Source organism: Bradysia coprophila, unplaced genomic scaffold (genome assembly GCF_014529535.1).
Source record: "Bradysia coprophila strain Holo2 unplaced genomic scaffold, BU_Bcop_v1 contig_138, whole genome shotgun sequence".
NCBI classification, from domain to species: Eukaryota; Metazoa; Arthropoda; class Insecta; order Diptera; family Sciaridae; genus Bradysia; species Bradysia coprophila.
In genome coordinates this window covers 2,769,808-2,783,951 of record NW_023503409.1, presented here as the reverse complement: position 1 = coordinate 2,783,951, position 14,144 = coordinate 2,769,808, and the positions used below count along the sequence as shown (strand labels likewise).

Below are 14,144 nucleotides of genomic sequence, written 5' to 3'. Positions count from 1 at the left end.
ATGGAGATTATAGAAATAAGTCGATTTTAAGGAGGGGTTCGATTAATCTGACAAGGAAGAAAACATCTGTTTTTATTAGATGAATCACTTTTAATTAAACCATAATTTAAAGCAGCTGAATTTGGGTTTTGTTTAGATTATTGAAGTGAGGTTATCGATTTTTCTTTTATTTTTTGGTTTGATATTTGGAAAGACTCTGTCTCGTTTGTATATTCAACATTGTGTTTACTTATTTCAAATTGAATTTAAATTATTTTTAATTGATCAATGGGCTGTGCGATTTCTTGTTTGTTATTCATTTTTGACTCAATATTGGGTGTGAACATGAGAAATTAACGACTGTTGTGTTTGCATTTTCATGCGTATGGTAACGGATTGTTTACATTCATTTTGCAACGTCCTTGACAACTGATCAGAACTTCAATTTATAACTTAGAGAAAAATACCACGAACAAAGTTACCTTGGAATTCGTATTTACCATTCTTAGAGGGCGTCGAAAGTAAATAATTATTCGATTTCTCATGGGATTTCAAAATAAATGGACAAACTTTTTTCGAACTCATTAATTTAAATGAAATTACCGCATTCTTTAAGGATACAAAATATTTCCGACGCAAATAAAAAGAAAAAACGAAGAAAATAGAGAACACTACATTGTGTTTATTAGAGACTGAAGATAAAAGTGCAAACGTGTAAAAGTTCGTTATAGCTTCGTTGCAGTTTTTAATAACTCTGTACGACTCTGAAAAAATAATCCAACAAAAAACTCAAAGAGAAAAGAATTTCACATACATTTTGGACAATCCTGCGGGAAAAATATGTTAATTTACTTCACGATAGGCGTCAGACTCCTTTTTGGATTTGCGTTTGTATTTGCGAATATTTGAATGGTTTTGATCTTGAAATAGTTCATATTCAGATCAATAGCAGTTATTGATGGCAATGTTACCATTCAGAAACGGTTAATCAAATAGCAAAAAATTATGTTAAAACAAACGAAGTAAAAGATTTTGCTTTCAGTTAAATTCCAGTACACTTTTCTGTAGGCGGAAAGTGGATAAACAAAGATATGTCCAGTGGCAAGAAAAAGCTTTGTAACTATAAATTATATAGAATTCTCTAAAGTCCTGTAAGATACTCTGAGGCCTCTGAGGAAAATGAGGAGAGTTATGCACTAACCGTCACAAAAAGACATTTCCCAAATAAAAAATGTTTGTTTCATGCATATCTCTCCGCAATAATGATTTTTTGGTGCTAAAAGGTCCAACTACCAAGGGATCTTGTGTTAAAACTTTCTTTTTAAAGGACTTGGCTAATATTCGAAATGTGTAATTCTTGCTTCGCATATCCTACATTTCGTATTGAATGAACCGGTTAGAATTTAACCTTTCAACCGTTCTTCAGTGGAGTCAGTGATTTTAGTACAACTAAGTACAGCTACAAAAAGAACTTTTGTCATAACAACAAATTTTTATATTAATTGCTCCATGAGTGCAAAATGTTAGAATGTTACACTATAAAAGCCAATATTCCATAAAGTATCGATAAAACTGAATTGGAATTGAATTTACGAAAAAAAATATGCAAAACCCTCAAACGATAACAATTTCCGACTTTTCCTCATCCCTCCAAATGAAATTCACATTCTCATCGTCTCACAGAATATCATTCAATGGGGATGTGATAAAGCCCATTCAATAATTTTTATGTTTTCGAGCTCCTATTAAATGGCAGCATGAGGTCGTTTGTTGAAATTAGTTTTATGTTCTCGATTTGCGACATTTCATTTAAAATTAAATTAAAAATTCGAGATTTCCATGCACATAACAAGGCTATATGCCATTGTAAGACCATATCTATACGTATGTACTGGGGAGGTATAACGTAATCGGATGTTGTAGGTGTATGTCGCTTATAGCCATAGCAATTTGTGATAAAATTTTATTTCGTCGTTTCCGACCAAGCAAATCTTTCTATTACGTTTGAAAATTTGGTTTTTTCGCCATTATGGCATTATGGAAGAACTAGAAGTAGGATCAGTCTGTCCTTTTTTACGTTACGGAACCAATGTGGCTGTTATGAATAGCCATATAACGATTAAATCTGTTACTTCTCTTGTTTAAAGTATTGTCTAGTGTTTGACACCAAGTCTTGTAGTTCTTTTGTGCTACTGCATATGTTTTGCTTTTTATAAGAGCTAAGAGCATGATGACTATCTGTTTTAACGAGTTTTCTGTAAATCTTTGTCAGTTGATAAAACATTTAGCACATCACGTAATCAAAAACATCTCAATCGAACCGTTTTCGAAATAGACGAGAATAGATTAGTGAATCTACTCCTGTACATTACTATGATATGTTCTATCCCTCCCAGACTTTTCTATTACCGTTATCACTGTGCACCAAAAGCTATCTATGGAGGAAGCAACAACAAAAAACAACATCTACCAAAAAAAAAGCAAACAAGAAAATCTCATCAAAAAATGTTGTTGTTGTTGTTTTTTATTCATCAATTTTTGCGGTGTCACCATAAATAATTGATTTGATGGTGTCATGACTTTTTAATGCATTTTATAAGCGTATTTATTATGACTTTAGCGCTCACTCCTCACTTTACATATGGTCGGAATTTACGTATGTGTGTCTATTATTAGGCATAAAAAAGCCGCTTCTGAAATGAGGGGTGAAAAATTGGTTTTATATGCATGTTTATTAACTCCGATTTTATTTCATAAAAATTATTGTTCTTCATGGTGTTATGTGGATACCCGTACCGATATATTAAATTTTATTTGGCAACGTTGCACGTTTTCTCAATTACTTTTCAGTCGAACGAGGTATATCTTAGAAGCACGGTTGGAAAGTAGTGAATCTAATCGCTAAAAAATTTAAAACCCCTTTCACCGGTTATGATTGTCATGTGTCATCAGAAATTATTCTGAAAGACACATCGCGATTCAGTGTGACGGTTTTTCAATCAATATTATATCAGCTTCCTCATTGTCAACTACATTGTTAATTGATACAAAAACTAAAAAGGAATGATCGTCTTGTCTTGGAAGTTGCTTGGTATGGGAGAAATGATAAATAATGTCAATCAATTCCATATTTCGCTTAAATCGTAAAATATTTAACATTCGTCTTGGTAATGCTAAGAAATATACGTTCCACATATAAAATCCAAATTAAAAAATTTATTGCAACCCAAATATAAAATACAGAATAGCGCACCATTCAAATCGATTTTCATCCTTCGTCATCTAGAAACACAGTACCAGAGAACAAAATATGTTAAACTGACTGTCGACATTTATATTATTACCCAGGAGTCATGGATTTAGTCGACTTGATAAATAGTTTGTGTTGTAATGTGCTCTTAATACCAAATAGATTTACTATAAGATTTATAACATTCCAACCCCAGTTTGTGCGGCTCGGCAATATTAACTGATGATATGGGGTGTGGTAGGTATACGTAATATTGGTGTGTATCGTAGGATAATGGTATTTCATACGGATACAAATTTATTTTACAAACGTAATTAGAATAGCGATGCTCATGTTGAATGGCCGATGGACCATGTTCGACATTTGATAGTGAAAAGTTATTTGCGTAAATCGAATCTGACTAAAAAAATGGTCATTAACCTGTTACAGACGGCTGTCATCTGTTATCGACAACGACAACAATAATAAACGACAAGCTCTGACTAATCAGGTCTTATATAGCAAAAAGCATGTTCAAAACAAATGAAGTGAAAGATTTCTAAAATCAATCTGTAAAGTAATAGATCAGATAATAAAACTGCTAAAATGCTTGTCGTCTGTGACAGGTTAAGAGGAGGATATTTTCTGACACCGAAGATCCCGGTTCAATAGATTCTGCTTCTTTATTAAACCCACTTAACTGAACCGAATAAATATTTTAATTTTCACTTTTTATAAAACTCAACGTTACTTTAAATCGAGTTTCGTCAGTCATGTAAAAGTAAAACACACCCTCACGAACTTCACTGTAAATACGAGAAAAAAGACCAATCGATAAATTTTCCGCTTTATATACACACATTTTCATTGACCCGCTGTGAGTAAAGACAACATCATTTTCACTTGCACGCATCATTTTGTGCGATAATACATTACGCTGAATTTGATTTGAACACAAATTGAATGAGCAAATAGCTGTTAATGCTAGCCACGTGGCAAATATATTTAATAAACATGGAAATTAAATGTTTCAAATTGAGTTTAGTTTTGTGGGTGGATGGTTTGCGTGTGGACCTGAAATTGTTTTACTGTTTTTCATTGATTTTTTTTTGTTGTTGTTTGTTTGTTTCGACGATTTGTTGGGATTATAAAGTACAGATTTTTGCTGATCAAAAATGCTTTGTTTAAAATGGTCGCAATTTTTTTTTTAAATATTTTCATTGCTATTTTTCGAATATAAATTAAATTCAATTAAAAGATATTTAAAAAATATTTTCGTAATTTATGCAAACCATAAAACAAAATTCATTTTTTCAAAGTGACATTTTTTTGGAATTCTACAAAGCTTTTAGGGCATGCCAAATAAATTGCTCTATTGCTAATGATAATTAGCAAAATGTTAAAAATAATTCGGCACATTGACGTATTATAGTGGTAGATAATCATTCCTAAAATTAGTCGAAAAATAACAACACAGCAAAATAAATATTAATAATTCACGGATGGCTATTTTCCAACAAGAGGCGAAAATAGACATATATGAGAAGAGATTGGTGGCACAATCAAAGAATTGTAGCAATGGTATTTACACCGTAGCTTCTCTCGAATTGCTATTCGAGCTATATTATTAGTCGAAACTTATAAGTACAGCTAACCAAACTACGTTGGAAACTTTCTTACCTTTTATTAAAATTTCATCCATATTCAGTTATGTGTCTTAGATTTTGAAGAACTACATTTATTTAGAACAACACACGCACAGATTAACTGAATCAGGCGGAAAATGCAAAAATCAGTCTATCTCTTCTTACCAATTGTAGGTGCATTTTTCAAAATTTAAATGTTGTTGAATTGTTAAAGTTAGGTTCTGCTTTGAATATATACTTTAATGTCACAAAACTACAGTTTCTATTATCGAAACTTTTTTGATGGCAGCAGTAGATATTTATTTTCCAACAAAACTAATTTCTTAGCATTCCGTTGTTGGTAAGAAAGTCTTGTGGAGAATTGAAAAGTTTTATTTAATTTTTCTTCGACTACTTATGCTGTAATCGTTGGGATTAAAAGAGCTAAACGAGATTTCTGTGCTGTGTAATGAATTCTAAGCGATTCATTTTATTCAGGAAGTTGCAATATACGTAGGTTGATTGGCTTAGTAATAAATGTTAAGACTTTGAGAAATGCCAAATATATAACTTGGCTAGTCATATTTTGACTGTGATGTCACACATTTCTTATCATTCCCTAAGACACGATGTACACACACTTAATTTTTGGAAAGAACAATAATATTTGTATTGCAAGCACCAAAAAGCAACGTTCAACTACAATAGCACAACAATAGATTTAACTCGGTATAATTTACAAAACATAACCCAGATACGTTGTCATTCACACCATCTCAAACAAACAAGGGGTCCCCAAAGTTGACTTTGAATGTAATCCCTTAATTCTGGTTTATTATGTATTAAATTCGCTATACAAAGTCAGTCTGAAACCAGGATTCATTATACAAATTTACCCTCCGACGGATGGTATGATTTCGGTATGGTTTTTGAGTCATTGGCTTTCGGATATTTGTTTTAAGGATTGGCTACAAAATAATGCGTGAATTTAATGCAGAGTAGGATAGAGAAAGAGAGAGTAGATAGTATTGATTCGAATAAACAAATCAATAAGTAAGATTTGAAAAAAATGTGTAGAAATAGTAAAACACACTCTCCTCCGTTTGGGACGGGATTTATGATTGGCTACTGAACAACTCATTATTCTGGCTTCAAATTATTAATGGTTTCAGTTTTAAAGTAACAATTTCCATAAAATAACCGATGAACGATGCAGATTTCGAAACTATATAGTGCAGTATAATGATATTATTCCATGTTCATGTGACTGGCCGCTGGGCCTTGTGTTATATCTTGTCTCATGAGAACCTCACACTCAGGTGTATGAAATACACATATTAAATAAGCAAGAGTGATGACTTCATTTATCAAACACACTTAATACTTTACCAGCTAAATAAAAGGTAATTTTCAACTTTTTGCGTTAGGCAGACTCCCTGTCAAATTCTGTCCGAATGGTGCAGTTTTGACAAATATTTTCAATGTTTCAACAAGAACTACTTAAAGGGAGCTATTTCATTCAGCATTAAGCACTACACTGTTCAACTCTCATGGGAGTGGAAGGTACAAGGAAAATTACTTTAGATGTGCATCGTATTTTATTTGAACGTCAGTTTGGGAATAAACAATTTTTTCTCATTTTCTTTTCAGCAGAAAATAAAATATTTAATGCGAAACTTTGTGTATAACTTTTGCATTTTAATTTATGCTGAATGCAGTGAGTGGAAAAAAAACTGGAAAAACGCTTCTCTTCGAAGTTTTTACGATAAACAATCAACAAAATCTAAATCATCACATTTAACGAGACATTCGCATCATTCTGTCACATAAATTTGTTCATCTGTTATCGATAACGACGACAAAAATAATGACAAGTTCTGGGTAACAGGAAATTCCTGTTAAAACTATTGAAGTACAAGATTTGAAATCGGCCAATTAAAAATACTTTAATCGATGTAAGTAATAAAATAATAATACTGGTCATATGTTTGCCGTGTGTAACAGGTTGAAGGCCGTTTCGTTTAGATGAGAGTACATATTGGCTTATTTCAACAATCATTCTTGATTCATAATTTTAAAGTTTCATTAATGTTCGACCTCCTTGGAATTGTTCTTGTTACTGTTGTTGTTGTTCGATTTTTTTTGTTTTTGTTTCTATGATTCGCCTATTACAGTTCAAATTATATTAGATTGAAAACAAAACAAATATCATTTCAAGCACTTCAAACATTAGTGGTACTTCCGATTTTTCAGAGTTTATCTAATTATTTTCTATTATGAATTAGTGATACATGACTTTTTCGTTTTAATGTTTAATTTATAGACCGCTGATGATGTAAAAATATAGTTACGTAGGAACAAAAACCTTGTGTACGTGTTTTTGTTTACATTGGATCGAGAAATTGAGTAAATCAATAATCAACGTATTAGTGGTACTCTAAATAGAGTACTGAAACTGGACAGTGCATCAAACAAATTTTGGTATTGACAAAATAGTATACATACAAAATAGTACTCTATTTGGCAGCTGTACCTCGAAGCACTTTTGCTTGAAGTGCGTTGTTTCAATTGAAGATTTAGTTGACAATGATGTGCAATGAATGATGTGATAATCTATTGAAACTTACAGTATCATAAACTTGGTAAACTATTTTACTCCACCTGAATGCCACTTGCTGCCGTACTAAGTCAAAAGGCAGTACAAAGATATAACTCCAGTTTTTCAAAAAGGTTAGGTAACCGAAAAAATCTTAGACGAAAAGCCAGTGCATTCAAATCTAATTAACATTTTTCTTACTCAACCGATTTTGGTGCACACATTATCAATCCGTTATTGCGACAGTTTAGGTTCCCGAAGTACAACCCAGAATGTTTCGTATTACAAAATGTGGTACAAACGTATATTTTACCTGTTCTTAAAATCACTTTTAAACAAAGTACAAACATTTCTGTCTCATTTGATAATTTTGTTTGGATCCCAACATAAATATTAAATTATACTCTCATATGGTAACGTACATAATAAATTCCATTGACTCTGCTTTTGTTTACTGAAATTCCAACACGACGAAGAACAAAAAATAAAGAAAAAAAAAATGTTCGCGCATGACTTTCCAAAGTTACAAATATCTTTCACAGATATTGGCGCCCGTCGTTGAAACCGTTGCCATGACTACAACATACCCCAGATACCAATTTTCCCAAGTCAACCTCTCTTCGTATAATGTGTTCCCCACTTCCGTTTAAGCACCATATCGCATAAAATATATACAGACATTACACAAAGCCCATAAATAAAATGAAATATTTACAAAGGTAGATGTGGCAAACACAATATAGATTTCGGTTTTCCTTTTTTATTTATTCGAAAAAGGCCACAAAGAATAAAAGAAAAAATCTTTTTCTTTGTGATTAATTTTTAGAATATTTCTTTGGAATTGGAGAAGTTTTTTGTGGAAAAGTTTTCTTGCTTTTCCAAAAAAGGAAAATGGCTAACAAATTTTTATTATTAAAATTTAATTAAATTTTGAGACTGCGTTGTCTATGCAATAACGTTTTCAGGAGATGATGTGAATAGAACGTCGTCTAGTTTGGTAGAGATAATATAGCGATAGAATTTTGTGTACGAAAAAATCGTATTAGTTTGGTAGTTTTACATGCTTAAGTTTGATTTCTGTGAAATTGGTTTAGAGAATAAGTTATCTGACTCTTTAAAGTGGAACCTTGCTTTCATACATGTAAAATATCTTAATAACTGTCAACTGTTCTCATTATTGTTTTGTACATGAGATTTCGGAGTGTGTTCGAGAGTAGCTAATAGAGTTGGATCTGCAGCTCTAGTGTGCTACCAAATGTGATACACTTTTATTTTCTGACGAACGTAATTTAACTGTGATAATATTTGTAGCCAAGCTTTGTACGACACATACGCTAAATATATAAATTATTGTTTTGTTAGGACATGAGGAAATTGTCATTCTTGCCTTCAGCTCAGCATACATAATTTCCAATAGTCAAAGCAAAAATATCAAAGCAGTAGAGGTACTACTCACCAAAGTATACTAACGTCATAACACTCACTCACATTCTGTCAAAGTAATTTTCTTATCGTGAATGCCCTAACCAATGGGTAGTGTGGCTAGATAAAAATAATGAAGACGTTAGTACAAGTTGTCGTCACATTTTGTGTTGAAACGATAATCTCGCATTTATACTTCTAGTACAAAACTGTTGAGTAATTATTTGGACGATTTGATTATGACCACGCCTTCGGCTCGGTACATAACTTCCAAATCGCCAAAACAAATAAATAGTTTTTTCTAACACGATGTAGGTAATCTTCTACCGTTCAAGGACCAGCAGCTGTCCTTCTTACATAAATTATGGAGCAATAACTGTAACTTAACATTCATGTGGAAAGTTTGATAAGAGACCAGATACATAAATTTACATTCACATTACGGTTAAATCGACTTTCTTTTTCGTGCACAACGTCGTTTCATACTCACACAAAGTATTACTGCACTTGCATTGGCTTACACCAATCTATGCAATCAATATTCTGCCGAACATTTGAATATAAGGCAAAAAAAAAACGTTCAGACATCCTTAAATCAACTCTTTCAATTTCTAAAATATGTAACGCAACATATATCTCTGATAAAATTCGGGCTTAAACGCGGTTTGAATAAAAATTTTCCAGCCTCCATAAGCTCATCATGTCAATGCATACAAATGACACCAACTGAAAGGTAGTGAACAAGATTGCATTTTGTGTGTGTAACGTGTCTGGAAATGTGTGTTGACGACAGAAATTGATTTTGTGCTTGAAATGGCGCTATGTAAATAAAATGTTTTGGATTAAGGCTGACTTAAAGGATAATGCGATGGAAAGGAGTGAAAGATGAAGCTACTACCCGTAGTTGTACAACACATATATTGCAGTTTTCCAGTTTTATTGTACTTAATGTACGGTTTATCATTTAAGCTTTGCTATCTTAGCGTAATGTTAGCGTTTCACTCAGTAACATTTACCTATACTTGACATATTATCTGCTTACATTAATCTACTATTATTGTCACTCAAGATACAGATTTCTGAATTAGCTCTATAAATATCTTGCAAACGAAATTTGCAAAAACATAATCGGAAATCGCTTTGACGCTCTTGTCAAGAAATTATCAAAAGATGACTCTGATACTAATCATCAAACATGCACTTCATGCACAACCTTTTGATATTGGATATCTCGTATATCTCATGAACATTGAAGTGGTTTGTTATAATGTTACTTCTGTCTTTAACTTATCTTTGTTACCGTTTACCTAATGTTATTGATATTGTTATCATTACATTTAAAGTGGCAATTGTAGATAGCTGCTGTCTATTTGAAGGCTTTCCGTAATTTGTAGAAGATTCGATGAGTTTTCGCAGCGCCACTTGTCGAAAAATTCTGCATGGAAATAAGTTCTCTCAATTGCTTCAATATTAAACGTAATAAATAAATTTGTCAGGACACATAACCATAGATCGGAATAAAATGTACAAAGCGTAATACAACGGGAGCCTTAAAAATTTACTACATTTTGTGTGATCCCCTTTATTCACTTAAGCACGGTAGAACTATAAAAGAGAGCGTATATTGCATGACATAAAATAGATTCTTAGCGTTACATTTGAAGAGATGATGCGAAAAAAGATTTTCTTTATTCGTTTCATTTTGCGTAAGATGGAAGTTTATAGAAAATGTTCCGAATATTATGCGAGATGAGCGTTTTCATTTTACCCGTCTACTCTACTTCATAAATCTATGGTTAATTTGTTGGTCCTTAAACGGTTATTTTAGTTTTTAAGGGTTGATGTGGGCTGTTCCTACACTGGTCGGTCATCGAACCTCTTTGTGAATGGATATCACATAAACGAGTAGTATTTTCTGGAAAATTTTACATTAAAAAAATGTATTTGTAACATCACCATACGGACTTACAGGTATATACACACGAACTGTTACTTTACGATCATATTTTTTGTTATATCGAAATAATATTAGATTAAATTGTTAGTCGGCAGGTATCATATCAAGTATGGACCATGGTCAACAATATTCTCAATAACCAGTATAGGGTAACAGCGTCAGTATTCGGCCATGCATCTGCATCCTGCGATCTATCATGTTTAAAGAATAGAACACAAAAGAATTTCCAGATTTAAATGCACGGTCGAATACTGGTACTTTCATCCTATCCGGAAATATGTAAATGCAGTTTAGTGCAAGCTTCTTAAATGCTGATGCATCATTCGTCTAAACTAAACTCTCCCAAATATATTAATTGTTCGTCTAACCTAATTTTAAATCTAGTCTCAACGTTGATTTTTAGCACAGCCAGTTTCTATTAATTTTATAGCGACCCAGACCATTTTATTACCATATTAGGAGTGGTCAGACATATTAAAATGAATAAATTATGCGACATTCTCACCACTACCAATTTTTGTAAGAGAAAATTGTTGCTCATTATTTTCATCAAAAGTCTACGAAATTCTATTTAAAAACAATGTCAGTACTTGGAATATATGCCGCACATCACCACTATGAATGTGTGTATAAGTCAAATCAATATTTAACGTATACTTTACTCCATATCTCATCCCTTGCTTTTATGTTCCCCATGGGTGTCTCGGCAACATTAATTGTGCATTATAAGAAACACATTTCACACCTGTTATCATATTCACATTATATGTACACAGTATTATTATAGTCTCTGTATGCTGCGTTGCGAGTTGTTTTGGTTTTATGTGTAGCACACGGATCGTCACATGCGAATAAGTCAAAAATAGACAATCAGGGATATACACAAAACATCCCTAACATTTTATAGATAAATGGGAAAGAGAAGGGAATGTGCATTAAATAAATTTCCATGTTTTATACCCTCCGTGATTCGGTATTGCATACGAAGAAGAAGAGAAATGAAATAAAAAGTAGACAACCGAAATTCTTTATCAATTAATAATATTTACTTTTGTTCTACTTTCAGGTTTGGTTTCAAAATCGTCGAGCGAAATGGAAAAAGCGAAAGAAGACCACGAATGTTTTCCGAACCCCAGGTGATTTTTGTAAATCAAAACGAAACCGTTGACCAATTGTTTGTCTTTTCTATAATGTACGATTGTGTTTACATTCCACATACTAGGTGCCCTTTTGCCATCGCATGGTTTGCCGCCGTTTGGTGCTAACATCACAAATATTGCAATGGGCGAAGGATTATGCGGCAGTTCAATGTTTGGAGGTGATAGATGGAGCGTTGGAGTGAACCCGATGACGGCAGGTAAATTAATTTAAATTTGCATGGATTTGTAGCGAGGCCGTTTGTTTTTAGTCATTTTTGAGAAAAAATCAATTTTGTTGTAGATTTATTCGCTTCGTTGTTGAAATTTTCTTGAAAGATTTGTTTACCTCTTTCCTTATTAAGTGTTAGAGCGTATTAGCATTAGTTTGCACGGTTAATTAACAACACTAACACTTAGTTTGTTTTGTTTCTGCTACAATTAAAGGTTTTGGTCAACTAAATCAATCATCTTCACTATCCTCCTCACTAAATAGCGGTTTAAATTCAGGAATTAATATATCTTCTATGAGTGCTGGAAGCTATCAACATTATGGACTGAATGCTTTGGGTGAGGTCGAATTTTGAATTATTTTTATATCGATTGTGAACAATACTCGGAACGGGTCAGGTTTGGTCTGACTGAAACCCGAGCTTTATTTTGACTCTAATTAGGATTTCAGGCTCGACCTGAACCTCATTACCAATTGCGGATTCATCTGGTCTGAAAACCTAAAATGGTTCGAAATGAACCCGACCTGAATCTAAATTTTCAATATCTGATCTGATCTGGACCTGATCTGAAAATTTTCAAGTTCAGGTAAAGCCCTATTTCAGATCGAAATCGAGATCGAATCGATTTGAATCCGAAATTGAAAATTCAGGTGCAGGTCAAGATTAGGTTTTGGGTTAACCTAAAAATAAACAGGTCAGCCCGAACCAAAAGTAAATCGTGAGACAATGCATTTACAAAGCCTTTTTGTAACTTTGGACGAAATATTATCAAAGATTACGCACTCATAACGAAAAGTATCATTATGTGACACGGACAAAAGTAGAGATCACTCACTAAGTTGGATAAAAGTATCGGAGGGCGTCAGTTAAAATGAGATTGTGAGATAAGACAAAAGGTTTGCGCTTTCCGGAGGAGAGAAGGGAGTGTAAGTCTATCGTCAATAAAATTGTTTTGACAATTGAGATTCTAACCTCCCTCAGACAAAGCAATAAAAACAAGAACGATATCTACTAGTGAAAAGGTTATTTCCCGTCGTATAGGAAGAATTACATCATGAAACAAAAACAAAGAAATTCTGACCAAAATCAATCAACCAGATTAGATTTGGTGGCTATTAATTTTCTTGTTAGATAGTGTATCAGCAGCAGCGTGGGTCAACAAATTCAAGTGCACGTTTATCAGTTTGCCACTTATTTACAAACAATAAAATACTTAAGTTAGCACACTTATCACATGTATCATTTTACTTTTTCGATAATATAATTGGCACTTATTTGATTGAAAACATTAAAATTGAATAAATTTCAGCGAAAGTGTTCATCAACTTTCTGACAGACATTCTAAGAATGCTAACGAAGTAAATTATTTAAGATCATTACCCATGTTCTTTAAAAAAACTTCTTTTCCTATAGTGTCATTTCAGACATAAGTTATTTCATCAACATTCATACAAAAACTGCAAAAGATCACAAAAAAATCATCGAATCTGTTACTTCAATTGTGTAAGTTATTTTGTATTGCTTGATACAAAATCTATCACTTCAACATTTTTATCATACTTTTTGCTATATAATAGAATCATAGTCAGGGATGTCCATTGTTTACTCTTGTCGTCGTTGTCGTTATCAATAATTTGGGCATAATGTAGCCATTTTTATCTACTCCTGATTATAAAATTAATTAACTTTGTTTGTTTACATGGATCAGCTGATCAAACAGCTGAATCGAAATAGTGCACAAAATTGAATGTCGACCTTTGTAGAGAGATTTTATTGTTTTACTTAATTAAAAACGTGTTTGTTTGCTTCTTCAATTATAAAAAATTCTGGCATTTATTGTATTGTTTAGGATGATATGATGCATTAATTCAACAAAGACTAACTACGGTTCTTTCGACCTTAAAGAACACGTTTTATTTAATTTTTTCATTGTTGTTAATTAAGTTCCTTAAATCCTTTATCGATCT

At 32.6% G+C, this 14,144-nt stretch overlaps 1 protein-coding gene across 8 annotated transcripts in view; it reads left to right on the top strand.

Moving 5' to 3' along the window:
* The window catches only part of LOC119073572 (homeobox protein orthopedia), a 69,007-nt gene that overhangs the window by 11,817 nt on the left and 43,046 nt on the right, over positions 1-14,144 (top strand). For 5 of the 8 annotated variants that reach the window (XR_005087049.1, XM_037179134.1, XM_037179133.1 and 2 more), the window contains exons 5-7: positions 11,875-11,953; positions 12,031-12,165; positions 12,392-12,514. Coding sequence is in view for 7 of the 8 variants with exons in the window: in XM_037179134.1 (XP_037035029.1) it covers positions 11,875-11,953; positions 12,031-12,165; positions 12,392-12,514 (337 nt within the window). In the remaining variant the exon portion in view is untranslated. The remainder of the gene's footprint in view (positions 1-11,874; positions 11,954-12,030; positions 12,166-12,391; positions 12,515-14,144) is intronic. The other 3 variants (XM_037179135.1, XM_037179137.1, XM_037179138.1) reach the window with 3 other exon arrangements.